The following is a 17760-nucleotide window of genomic DNA, read 5'->3' as shown; positions in this document are numbered from 1 at the left end:
GCCTTCATCCTCTCGATTTATAAGCACTATGGCGTGTCCTTCACTGAAGTCCCGTTGAAAACAAGCATTGGCAAAGCCAAAAGCTTCGCATTGTTCAAAGAAGGTTTGCTAGAAAGTGTTAATCGCTCTAACTCAAGACGATTTTACATACTCGGTTGTCCTTTAACTGGTTCAATGTCAATGAAGAGAAGCCAGTCTATTCGTAACTTTTCACATCTTTACTACTGACACTCAGCTGCACCTGCAATCAGGAGATCTTTTGCCTACACCTTTGATAGATTTCCCCTGCAAGTTTGCTTCCAGTTCTTTGTAAGTCTACTGTTGCTCATTCTACTGCAGTTTGCAGTTGCTGCCTGTTGTCTAGTCGTTGTGGTTACAATGAAAGATAGATTCTATTGGCGAAGAAAGTGGCCATCCGATAATGAGGTGGCCCGGACCCCACACACTATCAAACACCAATCATGACCTTTGTTCCCCTATAGGCACCATCAGCTGAAACATGGGCCTTCATCTCGTTTTTCACACTATGAAATGTCATGTTTAGTCGCTACGCCTGGCATATAGAGGGAAAACAGGCAAATAGGACACCACCTCCATCGCACTTGGACAGTTTGGGTTGTACTGCGGGGCAATGGGCAATATCACAGGAGGAATTGTGTGCCATGGCCATGTCTCGCGTGGGAAGACATGGTGGGGGTTTCTTGTGCATTACTCCAGGACGGCAATCAAGGACTAGCCTGGAATCGCACTGGAAGGACTTGAGGGATGGGCGGGTATCGCGCAAGGATGAGCTACAGAGTGGGCCACCCATTCTAAAGGTAACAATTGAGAAGGTTCAGTATGCTCACATTATCTGGATAGATTTGCCATGCTATCCACCTAGAAGAGCCTGTATAGTACAACTGTGCACCTCTAGTTTTAATTTGTTGAAACACAGACTGTCGTTAACGTTTTATTTCAGCCGAAAGAATCGATAGAGGAAGCCACTACCTGATTGGGCACGCACACCCACCCACAAATCACCACCAAATCTGTTTGGTACGTATAACGCAACACTCCAGTGGACACTGGCCACAGGCATGGCTACCCACAAACATCAGAATACAGCAAAGACTATGACAAATTCAGCCACGCTGGTCACATAATGTTCTGCCTACTTACAACAGACTACGCCTCAACAACTCTGACATCTGTATGCAGCAAAGATTTTGGCAAATTCGGGCACGCTGAACACATAGCGAGTCTTTAGCACTCACACAATCTATTGACTCCTCTCAGCACCCATCCACATGCCTGACCTCAAGGGTTGCTCTCTACTGGAGCCCGACATGCCCTACTAGGCCTCTTTTGGCCAAATGCAGACACGCATTCTAATTTTACTCTGTGACCTCCAACACTCTGGACTTCGGTCCCCGAGGGCGTTCCCACCACCAGCGCATTGAGACTATAATAATGGTAAAACGCGCTATATAAATGACAACTACAATACAAATGTAACTGAAAGCGCCCGCATGCAATGAATACCATTTTGATCACATGCTTGTGTCAAAAATTGACATAGGTTCCCTTAACGTAATTTAAAAACGGAAATGTGAGGACTGTATGCAAACAAACTTCTAAATAAATACTTAGCATTGCATTTACAGTGTTGTCTTGGCATTTAAGGGTGGGGGTTAATATAAAAAAACAACGTAAACTACTTAGCATCAATTTAGCAAGAAAACAAATTGCCTTAAAACATGTATTTTTTTTAAACGTTAAACCACCATATTGCCTACTAGAGAAACCTACAATGCAGACTACAAGTAATGCTTTAAAGAACTTGATCTGTTACTCAACATGGTGTTTGCGGACTCTTACTGGCACACAAAGAAATGCTGTACGAACCATAAAATGTGAGGTAACCAAACAACGCAGAGATGAAATAGATCAGAAAGCTCAGCCCGATTCCAAGGTTGGCTACATTCTGCATCCTTCTCTTCGATGGGCTAGAATAGAAAATAACAGTGGTAAACATGTTTTCCTGAAGAACATACTTGACTTGCTCAGTCCCTGGAAGGGATCAAGGCTGTATCAAGGAAGTCTATTGCATGCCGATAGGAAAGAGTCTCAAATGGCTTTATAGATTCTTTTAAGTGCAGATGGAGGTCGGGGAATCTTTCCATTTGTGTGGCTACAAAATGTAACCTAATCGACTAGCTAGGTATACAAGTCACTTCTCTCCTCAATTTTCCACAAACGCAGAGCACACCATGGCTTACTCGCCAAGAGTCAATCGTCACTAGCCAATCTCTAGTTGCAAGTCCACATTTTTGAGCCAATTATACATCAACTTCCAGAAAGTGATGTGCTTCCGTCTCTTTGATGTAACAACAAGCACAAAACAATGTCATTGGATGTTCAGTCCATTTTCCGTTTACAATGGAATTTTGGATTGTATTCAAAAGAGGCATACTAACGTCGACAGAATAGTTCAATTTTAAGCTATCCCAGTTAAAATGTAAATATAACAAAGAGGCTCCCAATTAAGACCAAGAGCAAAAGCTGTGATTTGTCTCGACTGCAGAGGTAAAAGAAGTAATAAACCAAAGACATGTTAAAAGATCTTTTTTTTTGGTGTGCATGCACAGTCATTTATTGACAGCATAAATGAAATCCAAAAACAAAGTCTAATGTGAAAAACGCCTTAATTCACTGCCCATCCAGAATCATTACTGGGCTGCAAAGACAAAAGCAATTATAAAACATGGACGATTTTAAAAGTTCGAATTTCACACTGATGACTATGCTGCAAGGATTCAAGCAGTGATCAAAGTACACTTGGTCTGTCCTTTAACAATAATACACATTAAGCTGATTCTAAAGAAACCATAGACAAAGTACATATAAACACATACAAGATTCTTTTCTCTAGTTGGCATATTTCTTAGCTGTATGCATAAAATGTCAAATTAATTTGTAAAGGCAGGCACATCACAATAATGAGTATGATTTCTCCTGTTAGATGGTCTTGCAATGAAAGGGAAGGAGGTTATATTTTACTGAGGTTTGAAATTACACAATGACAACACAACTAGCCTGGCGGAAGGGGGAGAAGCACCAATTCCAGAGGACGGTGTATTTTCTACATGAAAGTGATACACAATAGAGAGAGATTGTAATGCATTTTTACAGACTGGCAGCTAGACTGGCAGCTAGCCTTGCATTCAACAGTGATTGCAAGTAATTCTGGAAGAGGGGGTTTGGTAGTATGCTTCCCTTTTAACTTTTACCTTTTTAGTTCACAGTAGATGGGTAACACTGATGTGTGGCAGAGGAATGAGAAGGCCATTGTTGGTATGGCAAAGGCACTCTAGAAAAAAAAGAATATCAAAGAATAAGTAAAGGGTGACATTATCTTTTAATGTTCATGTAAACAGTTTTGCCAGTCTGACGTAATCTGAATCAGATCATTGCAAAAATGACAGAGGAGTTTGAGAGGTTAAATGACTGATTAGACACAAACCCAGTGGAAACAAAATTAAGTTTTGCTTGGATGGCATAGAAGCATATGGGATCCCATGACATACCTTGTTGAACACTAGGTTTGCAGTTACCTCTTACTGGTGTAATTATAATGTGATGTTTACTGATAGGGGGTCAACATCAGGAGATTTCTAAAAATGGCATACATTGGTAGTGCAAAATAGCAATGAATGTGTTTAATTGTTAACAACATTGTGAACACAGGAGCACAGTGGGCATCAGGCCAGTTATCGGCATTAAGAACCTGTCTACAGCAGATGTGCGGTATTCCTCAATATTAGCACTTACCCATCGGTCTGCTCGCCTCCCGCTGCAACACTCTCCGTTTATGCCACTGGCATTCAGTAGAGATCCATATAACTTGAGTTATTGTGTAAGTAGTGTGGCCACTGACAGCTACTGAATGGAGGTCTTATCGGCTTGATTTAAGTATGACTCAAGGCAAAAGCCTACTATATCAATCTCTCTCTAACTTCAGATAAACTTACTAATGCATATCATAAATATTCATGTTCTGTGGTGCTGCATTTTATTTAGAGGTACAGTTCATGCAGCTGTCCAGTATGTGGGCCATCTTTGTTAGGGTAAGCAGGCACACATATTCTTCTTTGCATAAACCTAGGTGGCAGCTTTGTGACCGTGAACTGACATTTTGCCGCAGCCTTGCACAGAGAAAAGACTGAAATGTGTGCTACGGTGGGTGACAACTCAGTTAAACCCAGAGCTCACTTTATCTTCATGCATTTGTCACAATTGACAAACCTCTATAATGAATATCCATGCAAAAAGGGCAAAAGGAACGAATGAAACTTAAAAGATGAAAAATATAAATTTCTGGCATATTAACATATTCTCTCTGCAGTTTACAGCCATTAAAGAGAATGCACATTTTAAAACGAACACAGTTGGGAACATGCTGTATACAAAAAGGATAATTCTAATGAAATGCTGCAATGAGAGGAAAGCACCGGGGACAACGGACAGAAAATGAGATGAAGCCAGAGGGGACAGCAAACCTAGACAGAGCTGCTAACTTACATAAAACGACAGATCCAAGTCATGGTGCCTTGTTTTCCAGGTGCAGACATTTCAGAACACCTGGATAGGAAACAGATATTCACCCAGCCAAATTACAGTAGAGGAAGAAAGGTGGTGAATAGGAAAGAGCAAATAAAACACATGTTTAAAATGTCAAGCTGAGTTGCAAGCAAGCAAACAGATGGAGAAGAAACCAGTTAGTACCAAGGCAAAGTATTGGCAACAGACAGGACAATAGAGTTAATAATCAAGTTAGCAAAGTCATATAATATACAAGAATTAACTGTGCAAATGTTGGGAGGATTTATGCAACAGACTTTTCAAATGTACTACTAACATGTACAAAGGAGACCATGCTGAAACATGCAGAGCCCCTCTACTGTAGACACCGCATTCGTTCTTGTCCGCATTGTTGTCCCTTGGGGCTATACAGGAGACACGGCTGCCACACTACACAAATTGACAAGGCATGCACATGTTTTTGAGATTCTGTAGTGCTGGAATGAAAATAAATGGGAGCTGGGAACTATTTAGCTCCTGGCTTGCATCTGAGACGAGCCTTGTTAGCTGAACGCAGAGTACTATCTGAAGCCACCTTTGACTGACCGAAGAGATTCTGACATACAAATATATGCATGTGACAATCACACCTGTGCTGATCGGTTTAACTGCAGAGGGCACCAGATAGGCACTTGCCTATTTTGCACTTCAAAATTAGGTCCATACAACCAATAAATAAAAACAGAGAAACCGATACACATGTTTATGGCCCTTTAAGCCACCTGCACCTGCTTAGGTGATCTGTTGAAACCAGTGGCACGATAAGGGCCTTCCACAAAGCGGACCTTTGCTGTAGTGCTGTCTGACTCAAAAAAAGACCTTTACAATCCAAAATGCTTATTTTTATTTGGAGGAACTGCTAACCTACAAATAATCTTTGGATTACAAGAAAAAACCTATTAAAATTAGGCCAGTCGAGAATGGGACAGTCCTTTTACTCTCAACTTCCCAAAGTTAGAAGTAAAATACTCTGACCTGAAATATCTTTCTGTGGTCCTGAAACAGCACATTAGTAGGCATATTAATCACATGTGTAATTGTGATGTATTTTGTATGTACTATGATTAACAAGTCACTAAGTAACTTTGGGAATGTACAATGCAGGTGTTGCTCAAAGGAATTATACTAAGCAGGTGTCTCTTGTCAATTTGTTTTTACAGTGCAAAATTGAAATAACTATTTTAAAAAAGTTCCTTTATGTTTATTTTGCTGCATTTGGAATGTTTTAGAATGTACTTTAGTTATGCAAAAAACCTGCATCACCAAAGTCACACCACAGAAATGCATCCGGCTTCAGTAGCCCCAACTCGTCAGGGCACCGAGTAACTTCTATGCGTGGAGCTATCCTTTGTCAAAGGAAAACTAAAGCAGGGTATATGACCATGTCATAAATAGTGCAGGATTAAACAGGAAGGTCTGCGCTAAACCTTCTGTGCCTATTTGCTGCAAATAGAGCCTTCAATCAACAATTTGCTGACATGGCCTTCCTATTGGTAAAATATGTAGTAAAGTCCTGTGTAAGCAGTAGAGGTCCACCGTGACATTTTTGGGTCAGGGATATGATAAAGTGGGCATTTGCTGAACTTTAGGAAGCTTTGCTACACATTGAATTTGGGGGTGGCAGCACTTGAGTCGGATGTAATATTAAATAAAACATGCAAGTACTGACACTGCCCTGAGAATAAAAAGCATTTAGTCTGCCAAAAGAAAAAAAAGGCGAGTCGGAGGAGACATTGGGAATAGGACTTGCCTAAGGGAATTCTTGAGAATTCAGAAGGTTACTGTGGTAGTGTATCCTGTAAGGAACTCATGGTGGAAACAGAAAAGGCAGACACAAGTGATGACAGTTCAAGGGTGTTTATTAAACTGTATGCAGGTTGGAAAAACGCCTAAACTAAATCTAAGATGGTAGCAAGAGTTGACCATCAAATGAAAATAAGGCAGTCCTAGTGGCGTTGTGTCATATAAAAAAAAGGGCCTATACTAAGAAACCTATTGCCAAGCCTTACAAATAATACAAAAAGGGTGTGGGATAGTTCTCAAGAAAAGAAAGAAGTGTTCACAAATAATATGTCAGGATGCGGCAGCTTGGGTCTCCCTTCCCTGCGCTTTGAGCACGGGGCAAGGCGGAATCCTGGAGCACCATACACTCTCGAGCTTCCCCAGCACGAGACGACAGTTCCACGTGCAGCTATCAGGGCCGTTTATGGCCAAGTCTGGTTTCTCTTGAAAGTCTCTTGCCTTTGAGAGCCTGATGTATTCAAATAACAAAAACAAATGTTCCTTCAACAAAATGAAAGTTTGTTTCCTGGTTTCACTTAGGTTGAGGATTCTTCACCCCTGGGTCCCCCTCTTCTGGGCGCTGACCCCTCTTTATTTTCAGCCTCCTTCCACCGGGTTCACTATGGCTTTTCCTTCCTTTACAAATCTTAATGTCTTTTTAAACAGTTCCAGTGGACATCCCTAGGCCGGGTTCGCTCTTGTCAACTTCACATTGACATCTACTTTAAATGTTCACAGGATTCACTTCCCTCGCTTTCTCACAGTTCTTAGGTCAAAGGCTTTCGACTGTACAGGGATTTTGCTTGACCTCCTGCATGACCCCTTTGACCTATTTTGGTGGCTCTCCTACAGCCTTCTGGTATCTGTAGTTTCATTTAGACGGGGATTGACAAGTTTCCTGCAGCAGCACTCATGTGGTGCCTGCCCTCTTTTGCAGCTGGTCCCCCCCCTTTACAATGTTACAGTTCAAGCTTTTCTCACTTTGCAACTTTCATTCACCACAGCCCAGTTCTTATCGGCTCTCCCCTCGACTCACCAGCTCCGATGAACCGCTTGGCGGTGCTCCTAACTGGAGTCAAGGCTGGCACCACAGAAGGAGTCTTCCTTGCTTCAGCTTATCAGCGTCGATATGCTCTGTGTGCCGTTGACATCTACTGTTGCACACTTCGGCTATTGTCCTTGGCGTTAGGATTCTTTCAGTGGATGGTTTGCAGGGTCTTGTCGATGAGGACAAGGTTGCATATCTCCTCGTCAGCCTCTCAATGTTTGCCGCCTTTCTCCTCCTCTTGAACTGCCAGGTCTGGATAGCTGTCTCGTTGTGCGGTCTGCCTTGCTCATACTGCGCTTTCTTGCTCCACCTTTTATCCCTGTGGGGAAGGGAAATGGCCATCGGGTGTGTTTGATTCTGATCAAATGCCTGACCCTTGTCTTGGGACATGTCAGGTGAACGGCTCTGGTGTTAGTCCGTTCTCCGGTGTGTCGTGTTAAAGTGTTTGTGTTGGAAAAGGAGGGGGGGCAGTGGTTTTGAATTTCCTACATGGTAGGATGGGGAAAAGGTGTTCGAAGAAGGGGGATACCGCGTCTCACCCGTCGGTGTCCCACTCCCGGACGACCCCCAATCCAGGTGATCCTCCCTCACTGGTCCACCCCCAGGAACTGGATCCAATAGCGATGGCCGTGTCCTGGCCACCTGGATGACAGATCCCCGGACACCAGCTAGGGAGACACCTTCAGGTTTCTCACAATCCTTAATTAACTCTTTGATTGATCACTTGAATTATTCTCTGTGAATGAAATTAATAAAAGAAACTTTTGTTAAAAGTGTATATACAACTTCATAGGAACAGAGCCAGCCATTGAATGTACACACTGAAACACAATTGTATACACACAACTATTAGCTCTTTGTTCACTAAAGGTTATTACGGCTCACTGAGTGATCTCATACATAAACAAGCTACACTGAGGGCCTCCTTATAAACTCTTATTTTGATAGATGTTATAAGAGCATATGTGGACAGCATTCATTCTATAACTAATAATGCCAAATATTAGTAATGATCATTAAGGCCACATGTATGATTTGTGCTGAAGAAAGTGACCAATCTAAAAACAATGATAGCATCACGTGCAAGGGGTGGGGAGATCACTATGAGAAGGAAAAAACACCAGCCATGGCTTGTATTACTTCACCATCAAACAACAAGTCGTCATGTAATAAGAAATACTGTCACACTCAAAGGGTTATGGTTCAAAGTAGTATTGAACAAGAAGGAGAAGAACGTTATGGTGTCAGACACAAAATAATGATAGGAGAACATGACAATTATTGGCACATGTAAAGTAGACGGCAGCAAAGACAGGTGAGAACATTGGTAAAAACAGTACATAGGATGTGATATCTGCTTCTGCATGGTAACAAGAATTAGTCACTTTAATGGCCTTAACCAGTGACATTTCACCCAGACCTGATATTTAGAAACTTGCCTCAAACATGAGGGAACTGGAACGGTCAAAGAAATGTCATTGGAATTCACCATCAATAACATTGAATTCTAGTAACACAATGGTTCACACTAAGGGGCTCATTCCGGGTTTTCCGGTAGTTCAGTGGAATTATCACCAAACAGAATTACTGTTACCGCCACTTGTCCTGTGGGTTTATGCCCATTTTTATGAGTCCATAGGGCTCTATGGGGATTTCGGCAGAATTACTACTGGCGGTTTTGCTGATTGTTCCAATTTTGCCAATTTTTCAGCAGTAAAGCGGGGGATTTACAGTCAGCAGGATATTGGAGGTAAATCCACCACTTCAAGGCCAAACTCAGGATTTGTCAGAACGGTAAAAGTGGTGGTAATTACAGTAGCACCACATTTTTTTTTACCTCTCTGCCAAACTCGGAATGAGCCCTAAAATGTTGAAATAACGTTCCACTTTCTGCAGGGGATCTTCACTCTGCTATTTCTACAATGCAGGACTGCACTGAGCCTTGCATTGTAAATGTACCAACTCGATGACAGACAAAATAAATGACATACGACAGAAGACAAAACCATGCCATCCGCCCCACCATTTGATTGACGAGTCTGGATTAATTTACACAGATCTGAAAATCTCTTTAATGTCACTGTTCCTTCCCAAAGGTCAATTACATGTTTGGTAACAGTAGCCAAGGATTTTTCACACATACAGTGGATTAATACTGCCTTCTAGGATGATAAACTTGCGCTTTCTGATAAATCTAGCTTCAGATTGACATTTCATAGGTCTTTACTGCTATATGAGTTGAATTCATGGCTCTACAGATTGAGATCTATGCAACAACTAATTGTGAAGACAGCAACACTTATTGAGACACCCTAAAACTTTAACAAGGAGGCATACAATCAGCTCTACTTCACAGAAAAACAAGAAAAATAAAGCTGAACATACCGGAATTCATGTAATTTTTCAGATTTTTATGTGAAGACTTGGAAAAATCGTAATTTCAGCAGAGAAGAAAAATCAATTTCAGCAATTAAATGACATAGCCTCAAAAGTTCTTCTAAGACTAGATCTCAAACACATTCAAATCAGAGTAACTTGCTAAACATATATGATTTCCAGTTCTTTCATTTAGATTACGCACTACAAAAATGATGTAGCTTAAACATAGACGTATATCCTAACTGCCAGAAGTGTGGGAGTTAGAGTTACATTAGAGCAATTGCATGAGTTTGGTACCATGCTTGTCAAAATCATTGTTATTACAGACATGGACATTTATTATGCTGGAAATTGGCATTTACTTCATACGAGAAATGCCATTTAGCTTTGATGGCATAACCGTGCAAAACTCTAAAACTCTAAGTATTAAATAGAAAAGGTGAGAGGAGAGCTTTATACAAAAAATAGGGGTGTAACTGGGCATGTGTAGGAGGCATGGGAAATGTATCATTTAAGGGGAAAGAAGAGACACAGACTTCATTTTTGATGTTACTTTGAATGTATATTTCACATTTCCATAATAGCTTCATGCATGAACTTGCTTCTATGACTGAAGACAATGTATAGCTGTGTTTTATGTATTCCTCTGTTCATTTGGTCATATGCTTTGTTAAAAATAAATATAACAAATTCTGTCAAAGACAACTAACCATAGTACCTTTTAATATCAGCTCTACATCTAACTTTGCAAAAATGAGTCCCAGATTACTTCACCACAGTTTTCACATAATAGCAGCTGATGAGTCGGATAAGATAATCCGCTTAGTACCTACTCTGCCTGTGGGAGAGGAGGTACAGGTATTTCTGTTTTAGCAGCAGATCAGAATACATCGAAAATAAGTTTCTGGATCCTTTTCTTCTTACACCTCTGCTTTGACCCGGACCATTTAAGACATTAAACCACATCTGTTCTTCTCCGTGTACGAACTCTAGAACTCCACATAACTTACCTATCCAGTTCTTTATCCATCCATGCATTGCTCCTCCTCACTTCTCATATGCAAATTGTGAGAGCCTCTACAGAGCTACCGTAAAATTCCTATGCAAGTAGCTGGAGAGGCCTATAAACTAAATTATGGATCTCTATAGTCAAGCAAGACCTGTAGCTGATGACTTGTGCAAAAGGTCAATTCCTCAGACAAAAGAAATGCAGATGTCTTTGACTATGTGAAGTCGATCTTGGCTTAAATGCCCAAATTGGGTGAATTGTGAGGGCTTCATATCCCACTTTACGTCAACTGAAAAGGGCTTTCCCTTTCATGCCAAAACATCTGCACGATCCTGTTGGTATTCTTATTAACTCCAGGTTACACTATGCCAATGCAGTCTTTGTTGATCTAACCTCCAGCTCTATTGCTTGCCTGCAGACTGCCCAAAATGCAGCAGTCTGGCTAATTTATGGCCTAGAGAGTTTCAAATTCCTATCTCCTTTTCGGTGTCAAATGCATTTTCTGGTTTGTTCCACTTGATGTGTTGCAGAACCAACATAGATTAGTGGGTAATAGCTTACATTCACCCACCCCGAAATAAACATTGCGTTGTTTGGTATATCTGAGGAAGAATACTTTTTTCAACCCTGTCATGTTAGAACAAATTTGCCACCATATCTTCTCTGAGGTGGGACATCCCAGACCAGATTCCTATTTCCCTTAGCCACCCAAATCTATTAGAGGGCTTGCCTCAGGTGACATATATGTACAACTAGTTGAAGCAGATACTGTCAATGAATGACGAAGCTTGAAGAGTCTAGGAGTGTCATGAATTTGAGTTACACAAGTGAGAGGAGTTCAGCAAACAGTGCTGAGTGTACAGAATATGGAGTGCTCCACATTACATAATGTATGTTACCTTCCTGCAAAACATGATTATTCAAATGACCATACTTTGTCATGATCTCAAATTCAGGACACATTTTCATTAAGATAGAAACCTCCGACACCAAACATGTTTTCTTGGTAGCTGTGTAACTAGGTTTCCATTCTGAAATATTGTGAAGGAATGGGGTGGTGTTGTAGTTATATGTGGTTTTTTTTTCCATCGTCAGGAGGAAGTTAGGAGAGTCTGGGTGCAACGACTCCTTTTCAATGAGCACCTAATTAGGAGTATGCATCTTAGTCTTGATCATTCATAAGAAAATTAGCCTGCAGCCCTTTCCTAACAAGCGGGCAGAGAGAGAGACTGCAAACTGAACACTGCAGTGATATTGGAAAGTCCACCCTATTCCCCCTCAAAATCCCTTTCTTTCACTACCTGCAATCCCTGCCCCCTCTATATACCAACGTGCTGCATATTTTGATAAATCTGTACTCCAAATTCTATTGCTTCTGCTCCTTGTGTCATCATGAAGATCACCTTGCAGAGTTACAGTATCACTCTGATACCGAAGACTTTGCACTTCAAAACCTGGTGAGTTGTGTCCCTTCGGGCGGATGGAGTGGAGGAATTTCATTTTGGCCTGTGTGAGAAGAATTTGGGGCTTGCTGGAGACAGCAGGGTAGACCTCAGAGAAACGATGAGGGATTCTGGCCCCTGCCCTGACCAATACCTGATGAACGCATGACAAATGCCTTGTCCCATTCTCAATGGGCAAAGGTCCCAGCGGGCCACTGAGCATATCACCTTAGCATGCTCGAGCCAAGTTTGAGGCATCCCTCAGCTTGCCAACCAACATACTAAGGAAGGTGAAATGGTTGACTACGGTCCTCAAATTTCAAGCAGTCCTTCCTATGGACCAAAAGGTCTCGTCTCCCATAACAGTAGCAGGTAGCTCCTGGTCATTTCTGGAGTTTCCAGACCGCCCTTTACTTCATCTGCCAACTCACAGATGGTCGTTTTTGTTCCTCATGGGACAGAATGCATCAATTTGAGACAAACGGATAGAGCAAGGGAGAGCGAGAGAGTGGGATTGATAGGTGGCACTGAGCTAGAGAAATGGGAACGGTCTTTAAATGGCCTGGGGTAGCTCCCACCTTCACCTGACTAACCAATTCCCTCTAAGATCTCATATCTTATACAACAATTAGCACATCAACACTAACCGAACCTTCTCTTCAGCCTTGTACCACTTTCTCGCCACTGTGGCTAACCAGAGCGTCTCTGCCTAGTATATCACATCTTGTGCTCTTCTTCGCCAAACCCGTAGAATGCAAACTGGCACACACAAACCAGTTACTTCCGACCTGAAATCACCAACACCACAGTTTTTGCATTGTACCCTCCTACTGTCCCACTAATGAACTCCCCTCGTGCAGCGAGGCTATCATATTGGCAGAAGGGCAGTATATAAGATCACTTACATTACATTAGTCTCAAAAATCCAATAGTTCAGAAAGCATAGTGAATATTCTCAATACAATTGTATACACTCACTAGGAAACAGCTGTTCCCTTACAGGTTCCATGAAGACATTATGCTGCCACCTACTGCTGGGTACCTCCCAACCCAGTACAGAGCCTCCCAACCAATGAACAACCAGCATGATCTGACACCAATATCTACTGATCTGAGGTCTTAAATTACAAGCAGCCTTTTTACCCATGTCATGGCCAGTGAAAAAAGAAAAGAACATTCTCAGCCCATTTAATGGCATGGGGATTTCATGCAATGTATACACCAGCTGTGAATTCAGGCACCATTAACCTCTTAAATCTAAATGCAGGGAAAAGGCTGGAGACATACATCAACATAAGGTGGAAAGCTCACACATTAATGAATTTGCCTTATATATGAGTAAGGCATCCAGTTGTCAATATTTACACATAAAAATATATACGGAAATCAATCCGCTTTCTTGCTTGTATTTATTTATAAAAATGGAAAAAAAAGGTCTTTCTGTCTGGTTCTCTATGATGTCACTCATACATCGCAGGCTAACCGCATTAAAGATTGACAGCATGGAGAGTGTAAAAGTTGTATAGAAATAGCATTAAAGTTCTTTAAATTGCTGACAGCATATATCTTAAGGCAGCAGCAGTCACAGGAGCAACCATTTATTGTTATGGAACAAAAGGAGTCCATGTTTATTTCCGATATGGCTGCATGTGTGCGTTAATAAATGCATTTTAGTATTCTAATAAATGCAGAAAAATACTGGTTGCAAATGATCTTTTTATATGACAAACAATAAATGTGGCTAAATGCAGAAAAAAAGGCCACAAAATAAATATGGATAAATTCAGACGGCAATGACCGAAAAATGAATACCATAAAACCGGGAGCCTTATATATGAGCCATCCTGAACTTCACAAATATGAATCTCGTGTCAGGGCTGAAGGTTGATAAACTACCATTAACTTTAATAATAACATCTGGGATTACACCACCAAGAAGCAAGAGCATTCCTCTATTACGTGCTAAAACCTCAGATTGTTATTGCTATAAATTGGGCAATAGATGAGGCTAGAATTGATTTTTATCCATAAAGGTCACTTCCTTTTCAACTAAATGCTTAGCAACGTACCGGGGTGCTAACCTTCATTCAAGGCGAGGAAAGGTGGTGTCCTGGAACCCTTAGAATTTCCTGGAACTGTGAATGACGTTTTGTGAGAACATCAGGGGCGACCACTGTAACCACGATTTGTTGTAGGGGTTTGAAGTTCGCTTCCCTTGAAGCTTTGCATGGATGAATTTAAGAAATACCATGTAAAAAATATCCTTGGTTTATTAGAGTGACTCCCTGCTAGGGACCTCTAGACCTTACTAAAACCTTTGTTTTTCTACAAATAAGAGAGACTCATACCCTATTGACTTGGGTCTTTTTTGCTGATCCCGTGGTCTGCAACAAGTCACATAGGACATTGGGGTTCCTGGAAAAGATGGGGCAATGACATGAGATATCTTGGCGTACAACTTCTTGGATGTCACTGGCATACGAAGTCACACAGATAGAAACTTGTCCTCTTTAACTGCTTTTATCACAAGAGTCTGGGGAATTAACAGATGTGATGGTAGAGCAATAGAAATAAAAGCAGGGGTGGCTGGTTATGTGGATTGGTTGCATGAGAGCAATGATCCCTGGCTTGGGGGCCTCCAGCCAAGGCCACCTTTCCACCAGTTAAGTGCGCTGGACTTGGCTCATCTTTCATTTTACTGGATTTCCATTAGACTCACCCTTCACCCTAAACGTTCCAGATTCTGACAAAACTCTTTCGACCTTCACTGGATATTCTCTTCCTCCTGTATTCTTTTCTCCCACATGACAGGGCTGGACTTATCATTTTAATCATGTGTATGGAAATTATCGCCCCAATGGACTTGCCCTCCACTACAAATGTAGTGTGAGGCAGGCATGGTATAAAGAGAGACACAGACACAAAGGAGAACAGTTTGAACACCTTCATTAAAAGCTTTAGGGTTGCTGGAATACCTAGCTTGCCCTAAATCTAATGGGGAGTTTCCCCTCAACTGATGTTTCTAAGGACAGTCGAAGTCTAAGTCCCAAAACAAAAGTGTCAAACCTATGCTTGCCCTCACTCTTGAAGCAAATGTTGTGCTGGGTCTTCTTAAAAGAAAAATGGTGTTTCAAAAGGAAGTATAAAATAAGGGTGGATTCAAGTAGCCTTATCGTCAGGTTTAGTTCTGCCGGTTCAAAACAGTTCAACTTAAAAAGGTGCCCTTTGAATCTTCCAGGCAAGCCTCTCATAACTAAAGAACCCAGTTCACAAAGGTTCCTAGGTTCGCTTGAAATACCTTGCCCAAGCTTCTTAAAATTCACAGTTCCTATGGGCCTCTCATGGTTCCCTTTCCCAAGCCTCGGCCCCTCCGGTTCCAAAAGATTCACAGTTCCTTTCAGGCCTCTCAGGGTTCCCTTCCAAAAGCTGCGGCTCCTCTGGTCTCAATGATTCACCACAAATTCGTAACATAAATGTTCAACTTGTCAGGATTCACTTTTCAAAACATAGTTCCTTCCTTTCTTTCCTTCTTTCGTTCTGTGCCACTTGCACTATTTTCTTCTTGCCTCTTAATTATGCACAGTATTTTCATCCATGCCGTTTGCACACGGTCACTTTCTTTTTCATCCGTGCTGCATGTACATGTTCCTTTTTTCCCCCCATTTCCTTCTGTGACGCTTGCACATTTAAACTTGTATTCTTGCTTTCCTTTTCGGGTCGCTTGCACCCTCTTACTTCAGCCTTTTCTTTACATGCTTTCAACACTTTCTTATTTTCTCCTTTAGTGCCGCTTGCACACTTCTGTGTCCTTTTCTTTCTGTCGTGCCGCTCGGACACTTCTTCTCCCATTTAAATTTCCCGTTCCAGCCTCACACAGGCGCCGGATTTCTTATCGCATAAAAGCTCACTGCATTAGCACGATGCTGTCGGGAAAGGTTTGTCTGCTTCAGTGTCGAGGTCAGGGTCTCACCACCTGCCCCTCAGATACCACTGGGACCTGGATACCTCCCAGGGTAACTAGCAATTGCCTGGCCATGAGCAACAGGATTCAGCTCACCCCAATCCGGCTCCCTGGAGACACCACTCCCTTGCCACGCTGCAACCCTTCTTACAAATCGGGTCAGCGCCTCGCTCTCCTCCGGATCCCTCAGGGTCCTCCTGCTGCAGCTTCCTGGAGTTCTGCTCCCATGGCTCACTCAGTTTCTCTGGCAGAACTCCACCTTTTATACATCGGTCGATGTTCAACAGAAGTCAGGTGTGCATAGATAGTGTTAAGTGCCTGGCCGCATTAAAGGGACATGCTAGTGGTGTAGTGTAGCAGGCCTCACCATTTAGCTTCCTCCTCACAGCACTATAGGGACTTCTCCCATGGGTAATCTTTCCAACTCTCAGTCGCCTCTTCCTATATATGTTGGAAATTGGGTGGGTGGAATGGGACATGACTGGAAATATCCCATAAAGGCTGAGGGAGAGTGGGTTGATGGATAACTGGGAAAGGGGGAATACCACATCTTGCCCTCTAGAATTCTCCTCCCAATTCCCATTGACCCTCCACTCAGGTGATCCTCCCTCACTTGTCTGCCCCCAGCGTCGGGATCCAAGAGCGATGGGGCTTCCCTGGCCAGCTGAATGGAAGACCCCGGAGAGTAGGTAAGAGAATACCTTCAGGTTTCTCACAAACCCTTCCCCTATGCGGTTTGGACTGAATTGCTTTGCAGGGGAACCTTGAAAGGAAATCTAAGTTTCCCAGTTCTCAGCCCTTTCGATGTTCTACAGAGAAGCAATAGGGTTGTAAGTCCAAGAACCACTGCATAACCCATGGGTTAGACTCCTTTCTTTAACTTATACATACTAGGGGGAGTGATCAGTGATCAATTTGAATTTTCGGCCTAATAAGTAGTACTTCAGATGTAAAAAAGCCTATTTTATAGCCAAGGCCTCCAATTCAATAACCGAATAGTTCTTCACCCTGGAAACAGTTTTCGGCTAACATACAGAATAGGGTTTTCTAGTCCGTCATAGTTTTGAGATAAACCTGCACCCAACCCTGTCAAAGAGGCATCTGTCTGTAGTATAAAGGCCTTAGAAAAGTCTGCCACCTTTAAAATAGGACTTTGACATAAGGTCTATTTGAGTGCCTGATAAAAAATGACATCCTCTTCATCCCATTTGATTCTCTGGGGTTCTGCATTCCACAGTTTGTTGGTCAACATGGCAGTTTTACTGGAAAGGTTAAGGATAAATCGTTGGTAATACTCAATCAGCCCTAGCAAAGCTCTCAAATCCTTTTTGGTTTTAGGGATAGGTAATTTAAGGACAGCCCTAACTTTTTCCTCTTGCGGTTGAAAACTGCCATTTCAAACAAAGAACCTTAGATATTTAACAGCAGGTTGGGGCAGTTTACATTTCTTAGGGTTGGCCGTTAATCCTGCTCTTCTCAAAGCTCTCACTACAGTATATAGATGTGTAGATGGTCT

The 17760-nt window shown here is 42.0% G+C and overlaps 1 protein-coding gene across 1 annotated transcript in view; it reads right to left on the bottom strand.

The window, feature by feature from the left end:
* SLC38A6 (solute carrier family 38 member 6) overlaps positions 1 to 17760 on the bottom strand; it is a 490235-nt gene that overhangs the window by 128752 nt on the left and 343723 nt on the right. The window contains exons 11-12 of the mRNA XM_069638925.1: positions 3273 to 3352; positions 1888 to 1988 (exon numbers count right to left, since the gene is read on the bottom strand). Coding sequence (XP_069495026.1) covers positions 1888 to 1988; positions 3273 to 3352 — 181 coding nt within the window. The remainder of the gene's footprint in view (positions 1 to 1887; positions 1989 to 3272; positions 3353 to 17760) is intronic.

This window comes from Ambystoma mexicanum, chromosome 14 (assembly GCF_040938575.1).
Source record: "Ambystoma mexicanum isolate Mex_15411 chromosome 14, UKY_AmexF1_1, whole genome shotgun sequence".
Taxonomy (NCBI): Eukaryota; Metazoa; Chordata; class Amphibia; order Caudata; family Ambystomatidae; genus Ambystoma; species Ambystoma mexicanum.
The sequence above is the reverse complement of the archived record's forward strand: the minus strand, read 5'-3'. Positions and strand labels throughout refer to the sequence as shown.